We start from the raw sequence: 12,293 nt of genomic DNA on the forward strand, positions 1-12,293 counted from the left end.
TTTGCCAGAACCTATGCTCCAGAAAGTCCCACATTTAAACCATAACAACAAAATGGCCTTGATTCAGCTTGCCATGAAAGACTCCATCCACTTTGGTAGTGAACTCTTCTGGTTCTCGGGGCCCAGAATATGCTTGCTTTAGACCCAGAGGGAAAGAAGCTTCCTTACTCATTCTGCTTTTTGGATTTCTGCTTGTCCCTAGAGAGTCCCAAGTCATGTCCATGGCTGCAAATCCTCACCTTCTGTGAGCAGGGCAAGAGGGGTTGAAGACCATCTCCTAGTACCCTTCGGAGTACTGCTAGGGCCTACAGGATTCTAGACCACTTCTAGATAGATATAATCCTTTCAAAAAAAAAAAGAAATAATCCTTCCCACCAAAGAGAATGATGCAGCCATCACGCCCCCAGAGGGCAAAAGCTCTTCCCTCCAGTCTTGACCCCCAAGGACTAATACAATTTTCCATTTGCGGGTCAAAGAAACAAGCTCCTAGGTGGTAGAAGGCAGCCTATTCTCATGGAAAGGGCCCTGGAATGGAAGTTTGAAGACATGGCAGTCTCATCGATTCTGTAATGCACACAAGATGCTTACCTGTTCTGAGTGTCTGCCTCCCCACATGTCAAACCAATGAGGTTAGATAGTTAATCATTTCTATGCTATTAATCCAAGGAGCTGTGAATATAGGTAATCATGTTTAAGGGGACAAGACATTACTTCTAAAACCAAGAGGGAACCTTAGATGAATGGTCCAACCTTTGTTCAGGCCCTGTGTGCTTCTTAGACAGTGACAAGAGGCTCAACATGGTGAGCCTCCCCAACTCGCAATGGCATTGATTCGAAGTCACCTCCCTACTTTGGATAAAGCCAGGAGACCTATGAGGAAATGGATGTTATAACTTGTGGTTTCTTTTTTTCCTTTAGGGACTTGGAACTGCTGGAGAAAAGGGAGAAAAGGGAATCCCTGGTTTGCCAGGACCAAGGGTATGAGCCTGGACTGTTGCTTGCCCGGGTCTGGCAAGTTACCCGGTCCATCGGGTCCATGTTTTGTCCTGTTCACATCTCTATGTTATATAACTTGATGGCCACCAAAGCTTCTCTTCTTTCTCTTCCTCAACGCTCTGCCAGGCCCTTGAGACCTCCTCCTCTTCACTTTGCCCCACTTCCTTGACTTAGTGACTCCCTTAAATAAGAAATGGCTCCTCAGCCTACTGACTTTCCTTGTCCTCATATATAGTTTTCTTCGGGGCCAAAAGTGGGGTAAGCGTGGTCCTGCTTTCACTACATTCTATCCTGAGGGAATGTGGGCTAGGGTGCAAATGTTGCTGTAATGAAAGAGGACCGAATATCATCTTTATAGAACAGGAACAAGCCTGGGATGGTCTAAAACATAGTGAGTGACATTTGCAGTCTACAATTTGCAGTAATAACCCCTCTTCAAGTGAAGAAATAATTGTTAGCCTGTGTGATTCTAAGTGCTTCAGGCACTTAGGTGTTAGGCTATAAGCAACTGGCCATCCTTAGCCTTAAAGAAGTAACATTTTAGAGAACTACGATTTTGGCTTAGTCATAAAGCTCATTAAGAATCTTTTGAGTGTTCAGCAATGTTCACCTTTTACCCTGCCATTTCTGTCTCTACTTTTCTCTACTCTCTTGTCTTGAAAAGACATAATCACCAACAAAGAATGCAGCTGGGGTGAGAGACAAGAGACCCTCCCACAATCTATTTAAAAATGTCATGGGCAGCCCCGGTGGCACAGCGGTTTGGCGCTGCCTGCAGCCTGGGGTGTGATCCTGGAGACCCAGGATCGAGTCCCACATCGGGCTCCCTGCATGGAGCCTGCTTCTCCCTCTGCCTGTGTCTCTGCCTCTCTCTCTCTCTCTCTGTCTATGAATAAATAAATAAAATCTTTAAAAAAATGTCATGACTTGGAACTAATGCAGACTAAGTATAATACCACCCAGCCCTTCTACCAAATTCTGCCCAATTCTTATAATGTTTTCATTTATTTTGCTCTTTTAAAATGCTCCATGTGGCTATTCAGCTTGATGGATTAGTACTTAGAAAGGAGTCATTAAGCCAAGTCTAGGGACATTCTCTTACCTAATTTTAGGAGCGGCTAAGTCCTGAACTCAGTTGGGAAACTTTGTTTTGTAAGTCTATTGGCTTTCTCTAGTGTGGGCTATTAATCTTTCTAAGGTGGCTTCATTCTCTTTACAGGGTCCCATGGGTTTAGAAAGACTCCAAGGCCCTCCAGGGATTCAGGTATTTTGGTTAATGTCATTAAAAGCCCACATGTAGGGATCCCTGGGTGGCACAGCGGTTTGGCGCCTGCCTTTGGCCTAGGGCGCGATCCTGGAGACCCGGGATCGAATCCCACATCAGGCTCCCGGTGCATGGAGCCTGCTTCTCCCTCTGCCTGTGTCTCTGCCTCTCTCTCTCTCTCTGTGTGTGACTATCATGAATAAATAAATTTTTAAAAAAAAGCCCACATGTAAAGTCCTAATCGAAAAGCCCCCTTGCTTTACTTAACATGGGCATCTGTACAAAGGGAGCCACTGCTTATAATACAAATTACCTACCTCTTTTTGATGGGTATAATCCCAGCCACTATCTTCTTTCGTCCTCATCCAATAAGCTGAGTATCTAGTGTTACCAATCCAGTGCCATGCAGTGGTCCTACTTCTTTATTAAGTTATCAGGGTCTAGAAGTCCAGCCTGCCTTTATTCATCTCTAGCCTTGTGGCCCTTATACCTCCTAACAGGCAAGTTGGCTACCTTGTGCCATATTGCCTTCTGGAACATTTTATACCCTCCAGAGTCGGGTAGAATCCATGCATACCCTGGAATGCCAGCCAAGATCCCTGCACCATGTGCCCTGGTCTCATCCAAAGACCAGTCCCTCTTATGTTCTTAGACATTTGATTTAGCTGTAACTCTGTTTCTGTCACAGGGCAAGAAGGGGTCCTCAGGTTTTCCTGGGCTTAATGGACTCCCAGGAATTAAGGTAATGTTGGGAAGTGAAAATCCAGGACTGGGGAGGTAGAAGGGTGAAGAATTCCCCTAAATGCTGTTTAGTCCATTTGGCTGCTTTAAGAAACTATCACAGTCTGGGCAGCTTATAAAAAACAGAAAATTATTTCTCACAGTTCTGGAGGCTGGAAGCCCCATATTGGGGCACCAGAATGGTTGAGTTAGGGTCCTCTTCCAGGTCACTGACTTCTCACTATGCCCTCACATGGTGGAAGGGGCGAGCTAGCCTTCTTGGCCTTCTCTTATAAGGGCACGAGTCCCAATCCTGAGGGCTCCATGCTCGTGACCTGATCACCTCCCAAAGGCCCCACCTCCTAATACCATCACTTTGGGTATGAAGTTTTCAAAATGAATTGGGGGCAAAAAGGACACAAACACCTGAACCATAATAAACACCTACATATGAGATGAAGTGTTTTTTTCCAGTATCTTAACATTTTAAATGTAACCCTTTTCACATGAAGTGTGTGAACCCTACTTTGAGCACTAAAAAACCAATAGGCCTGCCTTAGATACTACTTGATCGGAGGTAGACTAAAAGCCAGGGGCGGGGGGGGGGGTGGAGTACGGGAGCAAATCCATCTCTACAAAGAGGAATATTCTACTATTTACATTGTTTAGAATTGCTAAATTTTTGTCTTTATTATTGTTTTTCAATTCTTTACAGACAAAGTGTCCCCTTATTGTCTGTACCAGGGGCAGGCAGCTCCCACCACCCCACTTGGATATGCCACTGTATCTGATTCTGATACCTGAGCCCCCCTTCGGGGGGACTTAGAACTCCTTTGACTTCCTCTGCCTGAAATCATCCACTAAACAAGGCCAGTGACAGTAGCAGAGTCCTGGGCCTGCTAGAGCGGAAAAAAAAAAAAAGTTAAAATTGCTCCTTCCTTTGCACCTTTTGGTGCAGCAACATGGTCTATTCTTTGATCTGTGTCCCAGGCCCAGAAGCAGATTATCCTGGAGTCAGGTTGTAAAATGTAATCGGGATCCCTTATTTTTGACAGGTTTACCATTGAGTATTAGGTCTCTGGCCTGCTTTGCATTGCCTTCATCTGAAATTTATTAGACTTCAGAATTAACCTGTGGACTAGCTGGCCCATAGAATCAAGGGTTGTAGAAGGAGAAAACTTTTATTTTCCCGAGGAATGGCTTTGAGGGCACATAGAGCTTGAAGTCACGGGAATGTTTGCATTTAACCAATTGAATCTTTACAGGGTGAAAAGGGTGGCATTGGCCTGCCAGGCCCAGATGTGTTCATCGATACAGATGGTGCTGTGATCTCAGGTGCAACTTTTCATTGATTGCAGTGAAAAAGAAAGGACCATGGGTTACATTCTATATTCCCTATAATCATAATGAGGATATTTTGTCAATCATTGGATTGCTGCTAGAGCCAACACCCTCAAGGGCCCCTCATGGGTCCTGTATTTGGGGGAAGGAAGCTAATTCCAATGTCTTTGGGCAAAGAAGCCAAGCCCTACACTCCATGTTGGCTCCACCAAGACTAGGGTTGTGGTTGGACTGGGCCTTGACTTGATGAAAATTGTTCTCCTAATGAAGCTTGGGGAAAGACCGATATCCTCCCTGTCTAGGTTGACTTGACCCTGATACTATGGGACATTTGGGGTTTTATCTACATGATCCCATGCACGCTTGGGTTTGACAATGTCACAGGAGGTGGAAGAGTATCCAACTGTTCTCATTGCCTTCTACAAGCACCTGTATGCCCAGTGTCTCCAGCTACTCCTTGCTTCAGCAAAGGCTTCTACTACTATACCTCTTCTGCCCCAGTCTCCGAAATGATCTCTCCCCTGTCATCCTCTCTAGCCCATGCCCTGTCCAGTACACTTAATGAAGCCATGGTATTAATGATTGACAGTGGATTCCTGTGTTCCACTTCTAGGGAATCTATGTGCATAACGTGAATAGTAGACTTTAACACCTTAGTCCAAATGGTAGACATTTGAGGCATGACAGCAGGTTGGTAATAGTAGAAGGACGTTCCTAGTACTTACCAGATCTTCCCATCGAAGGTTAGCCCTGGCCAGACTGGTTCTGAAAACTAATGAAGCCTTAGCTCAAGTAGGCCCATTATCACATGAGGCCATTAGATTCAGGGAGGCCTGTGAAGGGCGAGAAAGAGAAATCTATCCTGAGGACATCTCCTTGCAACTCTCCTTAGGCATTTTGTGACATTTATGGGCCTCTTCTGGTTTGCTTACTGATTTTTTTTCCCTCAAAATGCCAGGTTATCCTGGAGATCCCGGTATGCCAGGTCTCCCAGGACTTAAAGGAGATGAAGGCATCCAGGGCCTGCCTGGCCCTTCTGGCATCCCTGGCTTACCAGCTTTACCAGGTGAAACAAAGTACCCCACCCCCTGCACAGATCTGTCCTCTAACCACGCTGGTGCCCAGCATCCCCTTCTGTACCTCTGGTTTAGATACATATCAAGCCAAAGTTAAAGGAAAGGTAGACTATAGTCATTATATTCCCTACTACCAGCCCAAGGCTAATGTACATGAGGATAGGACCTGGGTGAGAAGCTTTCCTTTGGCCTGGATAATGTAACATTGCTAGACAGGCAATCCTTTTGAGGTTTCCAGCAACCAGATGGCGGCCTGCTTTGGACTCTTCTATGGATTTTCCATCCCAGCTAATGTTTGCTAGTAGGAGCTAACAAAAGCCCAGAGGAGAATTTGTCCCCAGACCCTCACTCTGTGCTTCGCTCAGGCACTGAATGGCCCAGGATCCTATGAATGAAGGAAGCATTGGAGAAGCACACTCATATTTCATTCTGTAGTAGCAAATAGAGAAAGGCCATGCCAGATTCAGAGAGGGCCATGATGGGCCAAATATAAAGCTTCAGACATTACTCTGAAAGACATTAGTTTCTAAATTCCTTGGAGATGGGCATCCGTAAGGATACCTGTGCTTTTAAAGCAACTGCCTGAAGGAGGGACAGCTGATCTGACCCCTAAGGTTGAAAAATCCAAATGTAGGAGACCAGAGACCAGGTTTCCCTCTCAGGTTTGCCACCAAACATTGCCTTCACCATGTTCTCCCTGCCCTTTAGGCCTCAACTTCCCAAGAGGTTGGGCTAGACAATTCCTAAGGACCCTTCTAACTCTAATGTAAGAGAAGGGCAATTGGTCTTCCAAATTCTTTCCTTGGAGTGGGTTCCCAGCATATGCTGCGAATTGAAGAACCCCAAAGAACAGGGTAATGTGGTCAGCATTATTGTGTGGGCTTGTCCTTCCAGGTGTCCCAGGTGCTCTAGGCCCCCAGGGAGTTCCAGGTTTAAAGGGGGACCAAGGAAGCCCAGGCCGTACCACAGTTGGGACAGCTGGCCCCCCAGGCAGAGATGGTTTGCCAGGCCTACCAGGCCTACGAGGCCCACCCGGTAAGTTGTTCATTTCGCTCTTTGGTGTTGAGATTCAAGTGCCATCCAGACTGCAGAACAGTCATGATTTTTGAGGGAGAGAGCATTTCACAGGAGAAATAGCTGGGCTGCATCATGGCCCCAGAGGGGCAGTGCCAAAGGCCCTGTCCTCCTGATTCAGGGCCCTCCTTCTACAGAGTAGTGACCAGAGGAGTCAGAGGGTTCATCAAGGAACAACAAGGCAGGCTAAAGCCACCTCTATGGCCACACCTACCCAATGCATTCCAATCTGTGTACTCATTTCATCCCACCCTCTGTTGTCCTCAGCCCCCCCAGCCTCTGGTCTTGTGGCCTATGAAGAATCAACATTGGCTCTCTCAAGCTCCACCTAGTCCTCAGGGCCCCAGCAGGGTGGGCTGAGAGCCTGAGAAATGGGAATACAAGCCTGGCCCCTCAAGATGGTTGCTAAAAGCCTCAATGGGGCTTATTCTCCTTAGGTCCTCTCTAGAATCTAGATTCTAGATTCTAAGAGAAGGGCTGGAAATAGGCCCACCTGTTTCTTGGTCATCTAAACCCTGAGACTACTGCATTTCCTCTTTTGTCCCCAGGGGACTTTCTGGGATAGGCACTGGGACTGCTGACTCCCTTCAGTTGTTGTGGTCATTCTGATCCTCTCTGTGTCTAGTCTGGTGCCTGAAACATAATAGCCCTTCTGTAAAACATAGCAGAGTGAAGAGCACCAATAGGGGATAAGACTTGCCACAGCCTCTGGGTCTCTGGCTCTGGTTTGGTTGCTGAGCCTCAAGGACACAGGCCTTAGTGACAGAGCCACTGTGCAGCATCACCTGCAATGTGTCAATGGCTTATGTTCCCTTTTTCCTGAAGGTCCAGCATTTGAGACTGAAACCCTACAGAACACAGAGCCAGGGTTCCCTGGTCTCCGAGGAGAAAGAGGTCCAAAAGGAAACCCAGGCCTCAAAGGCATAAAAGGTGATTTTCGCCCTCTTGAGTGTTCTTTGCTCCCCAAACTCCTTCTTGCAGAAGGCTCTCTGGGAGAAGAGCAGACCAACGGCTTTGGGAACCTGAACAGCAGCTGTCTGGGGTCTTGATGGGGGGGGTGATTATAGGGTTGTTGGAAGTGCTCTATATTTAGGGCTCAGAGAACGAGACTGGTAGTTGAGGTCACACAGGACCAGGTGGCTCTGGGGCCCTGTTCCTACCCCATACACCCACAGAAGTGGCTACCAGCAGCCCCAGCTGTTAGAGCCAGCATACACGGCAGCCCTTCTCGGTGTGTGAGGCCAAGGCCAGAAGTCACTCATCATTACCTTCAGCCTGAATGAAAGGACTCTGAACAGGTCAAGACTTGGCAATCTGTAAAAGTCAACTGGCTCTAGGAAAACAGCCATGGTCCCCACTGATGTTGAAGGGTTGATCAATTACCCCAGCCCGCAGTGGAGGCAGCAGTGGCACCTGCTCTGTCCATCTTCCTGCTGCCTCTGGGTTGTTCCTCTGTTTCATGCTCTTGAAGAGCAGATGTTAAAGCTCAAATAATCAATTCATTTTAGTTGCAGCCCAAGCCAGGGTGGAGGAAGAGGTAAGATGGCTAGCCAGCAGAGGAGAGGTTTGGGGATGGCCTAGAGGCATCAAGTGCCAGAGATCTTTCCTCTTCTCCTGCTGAATTACCAGCTCTCCTCAACCTTGGGCAGAGAGGTCCTAACTTCCTCTTCCCCTTTCTCAGTGCTGTATCAGAAACTGCTGCTAGTTAAGTAGAGGAGCTAGTTCAGAATATTTTACAAGTTCCATCTCTGCTGTTGAGCTCCAGGAAGGGCTATTTGGAGGGAAAAGAGATTGAATTGCAAGTTTTGACTTAGGCTTTTAGCCTTGGCCCATCCCTGACTCACTACAGAGCTAGTGTACTTCTTGATACCATTTGCACTCCTAAAACAGGGACAACTCTAATGCTCCCCTTCCTGTATTGTGCAGCCAGAAGGTTTTTTATTTTTTAAAGATTTCATTTATTTATTCATGAGAGACACAGAGAGAGGCAGAGACATAGGCAGAGGGAGAAGCAGGCCCCCCACGGGGAGCCCGATGCTGTACTCCATCCCAAGACCCCAGGATCATGCCCTGAGCTGAAGGCAGATGCCTAATCCCTGAGCCACCCAGGCATTCCCAGAAGGTTTTCTTTATGTCTGGAATAGTGATTGTGATCCTCAAGCTCCTTGTTCATGAGAATCACCTAAGGGAGATCACTAAAAATTAGTGATGGTTCTGGCCTCCTGAAAGTCTGCTTTATTAGACCTCTGGTGATGCCCAGCAAGCTGCCTTATAAACAAGCAATGTACCTAACTTATGCAAAAGGTCCATGGCTCATTTGGAGAACATACTGTTGTTTCCAGATTTCAGAGATTCTCAATTATCTGAAAGTAAAAAGAGGCCCCCCAGGATCTTAGGGGACCTCAGATCATGTACATTCGTCTAAATTTTCATTTTCTGGCTATAGTGTTAGTGGCTCCTTGACACCTCTTCAAAGGTGCTTTGCTGAAATCCCTGTCATAAATTTATTTGGCCTTTGTTTCTGTGTACAAAAGGCAAGGGAAAAGGCATTTTGGTGAACAGAACCTTTGAGGTGCTTGCATTCCAGACTCACCTGGTTAGCATGGGTCAGTGGTTTCCAATGCCAACTGTCTGCAACCAGTCTTAATTAGACTCACCAATCACTGGGCCCTCTCTCCCCAGACTGATGAAATCCACATCATTGGTACAGATAAATGTATTTTGGTGGAGAGTAAACAGGATTTGTAAACCTAGTTCATTTATTTGAGTCTGCTCTCCGCAGGCCTTCTGATTCCTCCATGGAGTTGTTCAAATCACAAATTACCACGGTCACATCATCTTTTTTCTGGGAAAGATAGTCCACTTTGTTTAACATTGTCTTTTTTTTCCCACCCCCAGGAGATTTGGGCTTTTGTGCTTGTGACGGTGGGGTCCCTAACACTGGACCACCTGGGGAGCCAGGCATGCCTGGGCCACCAGGTCTCATAGGTCTTCCGGGCCTTAAAGGAACCAGAGGAGATCCAGGCTCTGGGGGTGCACAGGGCCCATCAGGGGCTCCAGTAAGTCTTACCAAACTTTGGCCCTGGGGGAGCAGTGGGAGCTCTCAAGTGCCCCTTTCTGCCTCCTCAAGCACTTTCCTAAAACATAGGAAAGAAAGATGGGGGTAAAACAAAGTTTCAGGCTTTTGGCGTAGTATGAAAGAATCACATCATCTCCTTTTGGCTTTGACCTGCCTATGTTCCCTCCATTCCTTCATTCCTTCCACAAAATTATTTCTATTTTCCCAGCCCTGCACTGGACCCTGAAGTTAAAAATCAAATTAAGACAAGGTTACCATCCTCAAGGACTTCAACATTTGGAAAGGATAAGCAAATAAATGGGCAGTTGTCATCCAAGATAATGACATATTCAAGTGCCTAGAGCAGTGCCCAAACGTACCCCCAGATCTGCTTTAGGTTAGACCTAGGCTAGGTGTCAGTCCTCTGATGTCTACATCTCCTAATTATTCCCTTTTGTCTCTTTGTCAGGGCTTATTTGGGCCTCCAGGTCCTGCGGGCTCCAAAGGAGATAAAGGGGAGCCAACTTTCAGTTCCGCATCAGGGGTGCCAGGGGAGCAGGGTGATCCTGGCCCCCAGGGGCTCCCTGGGGAGATGGGAGCTCCAGGCAAGGATGGAATACCAGGTCTACCAGGTCTGCCAGGTCTTCCGGTAAGTTGATCGTTCCTGGGTGATTAGCTCTATAAATCCTTACATCTGACATCATGGGGGCTTCTTATGGCCACTAGCCCATGAGACAGGGCAGAAGGGAGTCTCCATTACTCTTCTGGCCTCCACCCCTGACACTCTTCACTCAGTGCTATTCCTTTCTGTAAAATGGGAATCTTTTCCTGGGAATGGATCATTGTCTCAGTTGGTAGAACCACTGACCTGATCACTTAAAATGCTTTGACTTCTCAGTAGCTTTTCCTCGCAAGTAATACAACTGCTTTCTGGGACCCCCAGGACTGTTTCCTGCCCCCTCCCCACCACTGATCTAGAAGTTTTTGTGTTATCAGATCTCCGAGGGTTACAAGCTTCATTCCCATTACCTTAATCAGAAGACATGATTGATAAACCAGAGGGAAAGAGAATCTTAGCAAAAACCAAAGCACTGGTCACACTGGTTATCTCTTTCCTCTGGTCAGAAGGGTCTCTTGATCAGTCTTTAAGTTGGGCTTTCATTCTTTCTTATGTGTTGTCTAGGGTGACGGTGGACAGGGCTTCCCAGGTGAAAAGGGGTTACCAGGACTGCCTGGTGAAAGGGGCCACAGTGGCCCAACTGGCCCCCCAGGAATTGGGCTGCCAGGATCTCCTGGACCTCGTGGGCTTCCTGGAGATCAAGGAATAGATGGATTACCAGGGCAACAAGGCCTCCCTGGGCTTCCAGGTGAGTCATGGAATCAGATGGCCTTGGACTTAAAAGACTGACCCCTTGTAGAGTGTGGCTGTGACCCAAGTGCATGAAATGTGTCATAAGAAGAGGCTTGGCTGATTGTAGTCACCACTTGCAATTTCTAAGGGTTTTTGTGTGGGAAAAGGATTACAATTATACTGTGGTACACTTAGAGCAATCTAGATTTCAGTTCTACTTAGAAAAAAAAAACAACTTCCTAACAGACCAGGTAACAGAGCTGCCTTGGGAGCTTATGAGCTCACAATCCCTAGGAAATTTCAAGCAGATGCTGGATGGCCATTTTATTACAAGTACCATTGAAGTAATGAGTGGAAGATGGGATAAGTGTCCTCTAAGTTATATCGTAATATCATCAGCAGAAAAGAACCTTTCCTTCATTCCTGAGATATCTCATATTGACAAGAGACCCTACTTGTATCTGGTCTCACCTCTATTTCCTACCTTAAATCCCTCCCACTTATAGAGCTGCTTTTCCTCCCTGAATTTCAGGAATTACAACGAGTGACAGCCTTGCTTGTAGATTCTTATAGATTTGTGAAGGTGCTATGCCAATAACTTGCCTTCTTCCAGACAGCCAGAACAGCTAGCTCTTCATCCCAACTTCTATTTCCATTAGTGGCACCACCCTTCTTACGGTGATCTGGTCTGAAAACTTGAAACTCATCTCTTATTCTTCATTTGCAGTGCTTCTTATATTCTTTCCTTCCTCTTCTTGCTATTAGGCTCTCATTATCTCATGCCTAACTTATCAAATACTCCCATGCCTGTTGGAATAAAGGGATGGCTAGAAGGAAGAATGGGTGGACAGATGGATGGGTGAGGGGTGAATGGCAACAACCTCCTAAGTGGTTTCTCACCTCCTGCCTCCAGACTTCTCCCACTGAGTTCTGCTATGAACCCTGCTGCTGATTCACTATTTGTGAAGTACTCCTGCTATCATGTTATGCCCCTAGTCTGAAGCCACAAGTGGTGGCATTTTTCTGGAATGTTCTTCCTATTTTTTTCTATGCAGTCGGGTTTTATCCATCTCTCAGGGTCCAGGCCCCAACTTCCCCACTAAGCCTTTTTCTGACCTCTATAGGATGTCACTGCCACTTCAATGATATATTTTCTTCCATTAATACTTTTACTTTTCCCAACTGCTTTGTAAGCATCTGAATACCGAGGCAGGCAATTCTTTTTTAGCATTTCTCAATTTGCCTCGTACAGTGCAATGTTCCATAAGAGACTAATATACACTCACAGAAGAAAGGGGCTTCTCAATAACCAAGGGGCTTTCTTAGACCTCTTTTTTCTCTTTCTACTTTGTCACCTGGAAGAATTACCCAAAAAAGAAGACAGAAACCAGATCTTGTAAATTTTCATTTACC

General features: G+C 46.5%; 1 protein-coding gene across 6 annotated transcripts in view; it reads left to right on the forward strand.

Moving 5' to 3' along the window:
* The window catches only part of COL4A6 (collagen type IV alpha 6 chain), a 288,595-nt gene that overhangs the window by 247,043 nt on the left and 29,259 nt on the right, over nt 1–12,293 (forward strand). For all 6 annotated transcript variants that reach the window (XM_072816549.1, XM_072816546.1, XM_072816548.1 and 3 more), the window contains 10 exons: nt 919–978; nt 2,216–2,260; nt 2,949–3,002; nt 4,246–4,315; nt 5,280–5,387; nt 6,292–6,432; nt 7,297–7,401; nt 9,370–9,530; nt 9,999–10,178; nt 10,713–10,896. In XM_072816549.1, coding sequence (XP_072672650.1) covers nt 919–978; nt 2,216–2,260; nt 2,949–3,002; nt 4,246–4,315; nt 5,280–5,387; nt 6,292–6,432; nt 7,297–7,401; nt 9,370–9,530; nt 9,999–10,178; nt 10,713–10,896 — 1,108 coding nt within the window. The remainder of the gene's footprint in view (nt 1–918; nt 979–2,215; nt 2,261–2,948; nt 3,003–4,245; nt 4,316–5,279; nt 5,388–6,291; nt 6,433–7,296; nt 7,402–9,369; nt 9,531–9,998; nt 10,179–10,712; nt 10,897–12,293) is intronic.

This window comes from Canis lupus, chromosome X, assembly GCF_048164855.1.
Source record: "Canis lupus baileyi chromosome X, mCanLup2.hap1, whole genome shotgun sequence".
In the NCBI taxonomy this organism is placed as follows: Eukaryota; Metazoa; Chordata; class Mammalia; order Carnivora; family Canidae; genus Canis; species Canis lupus.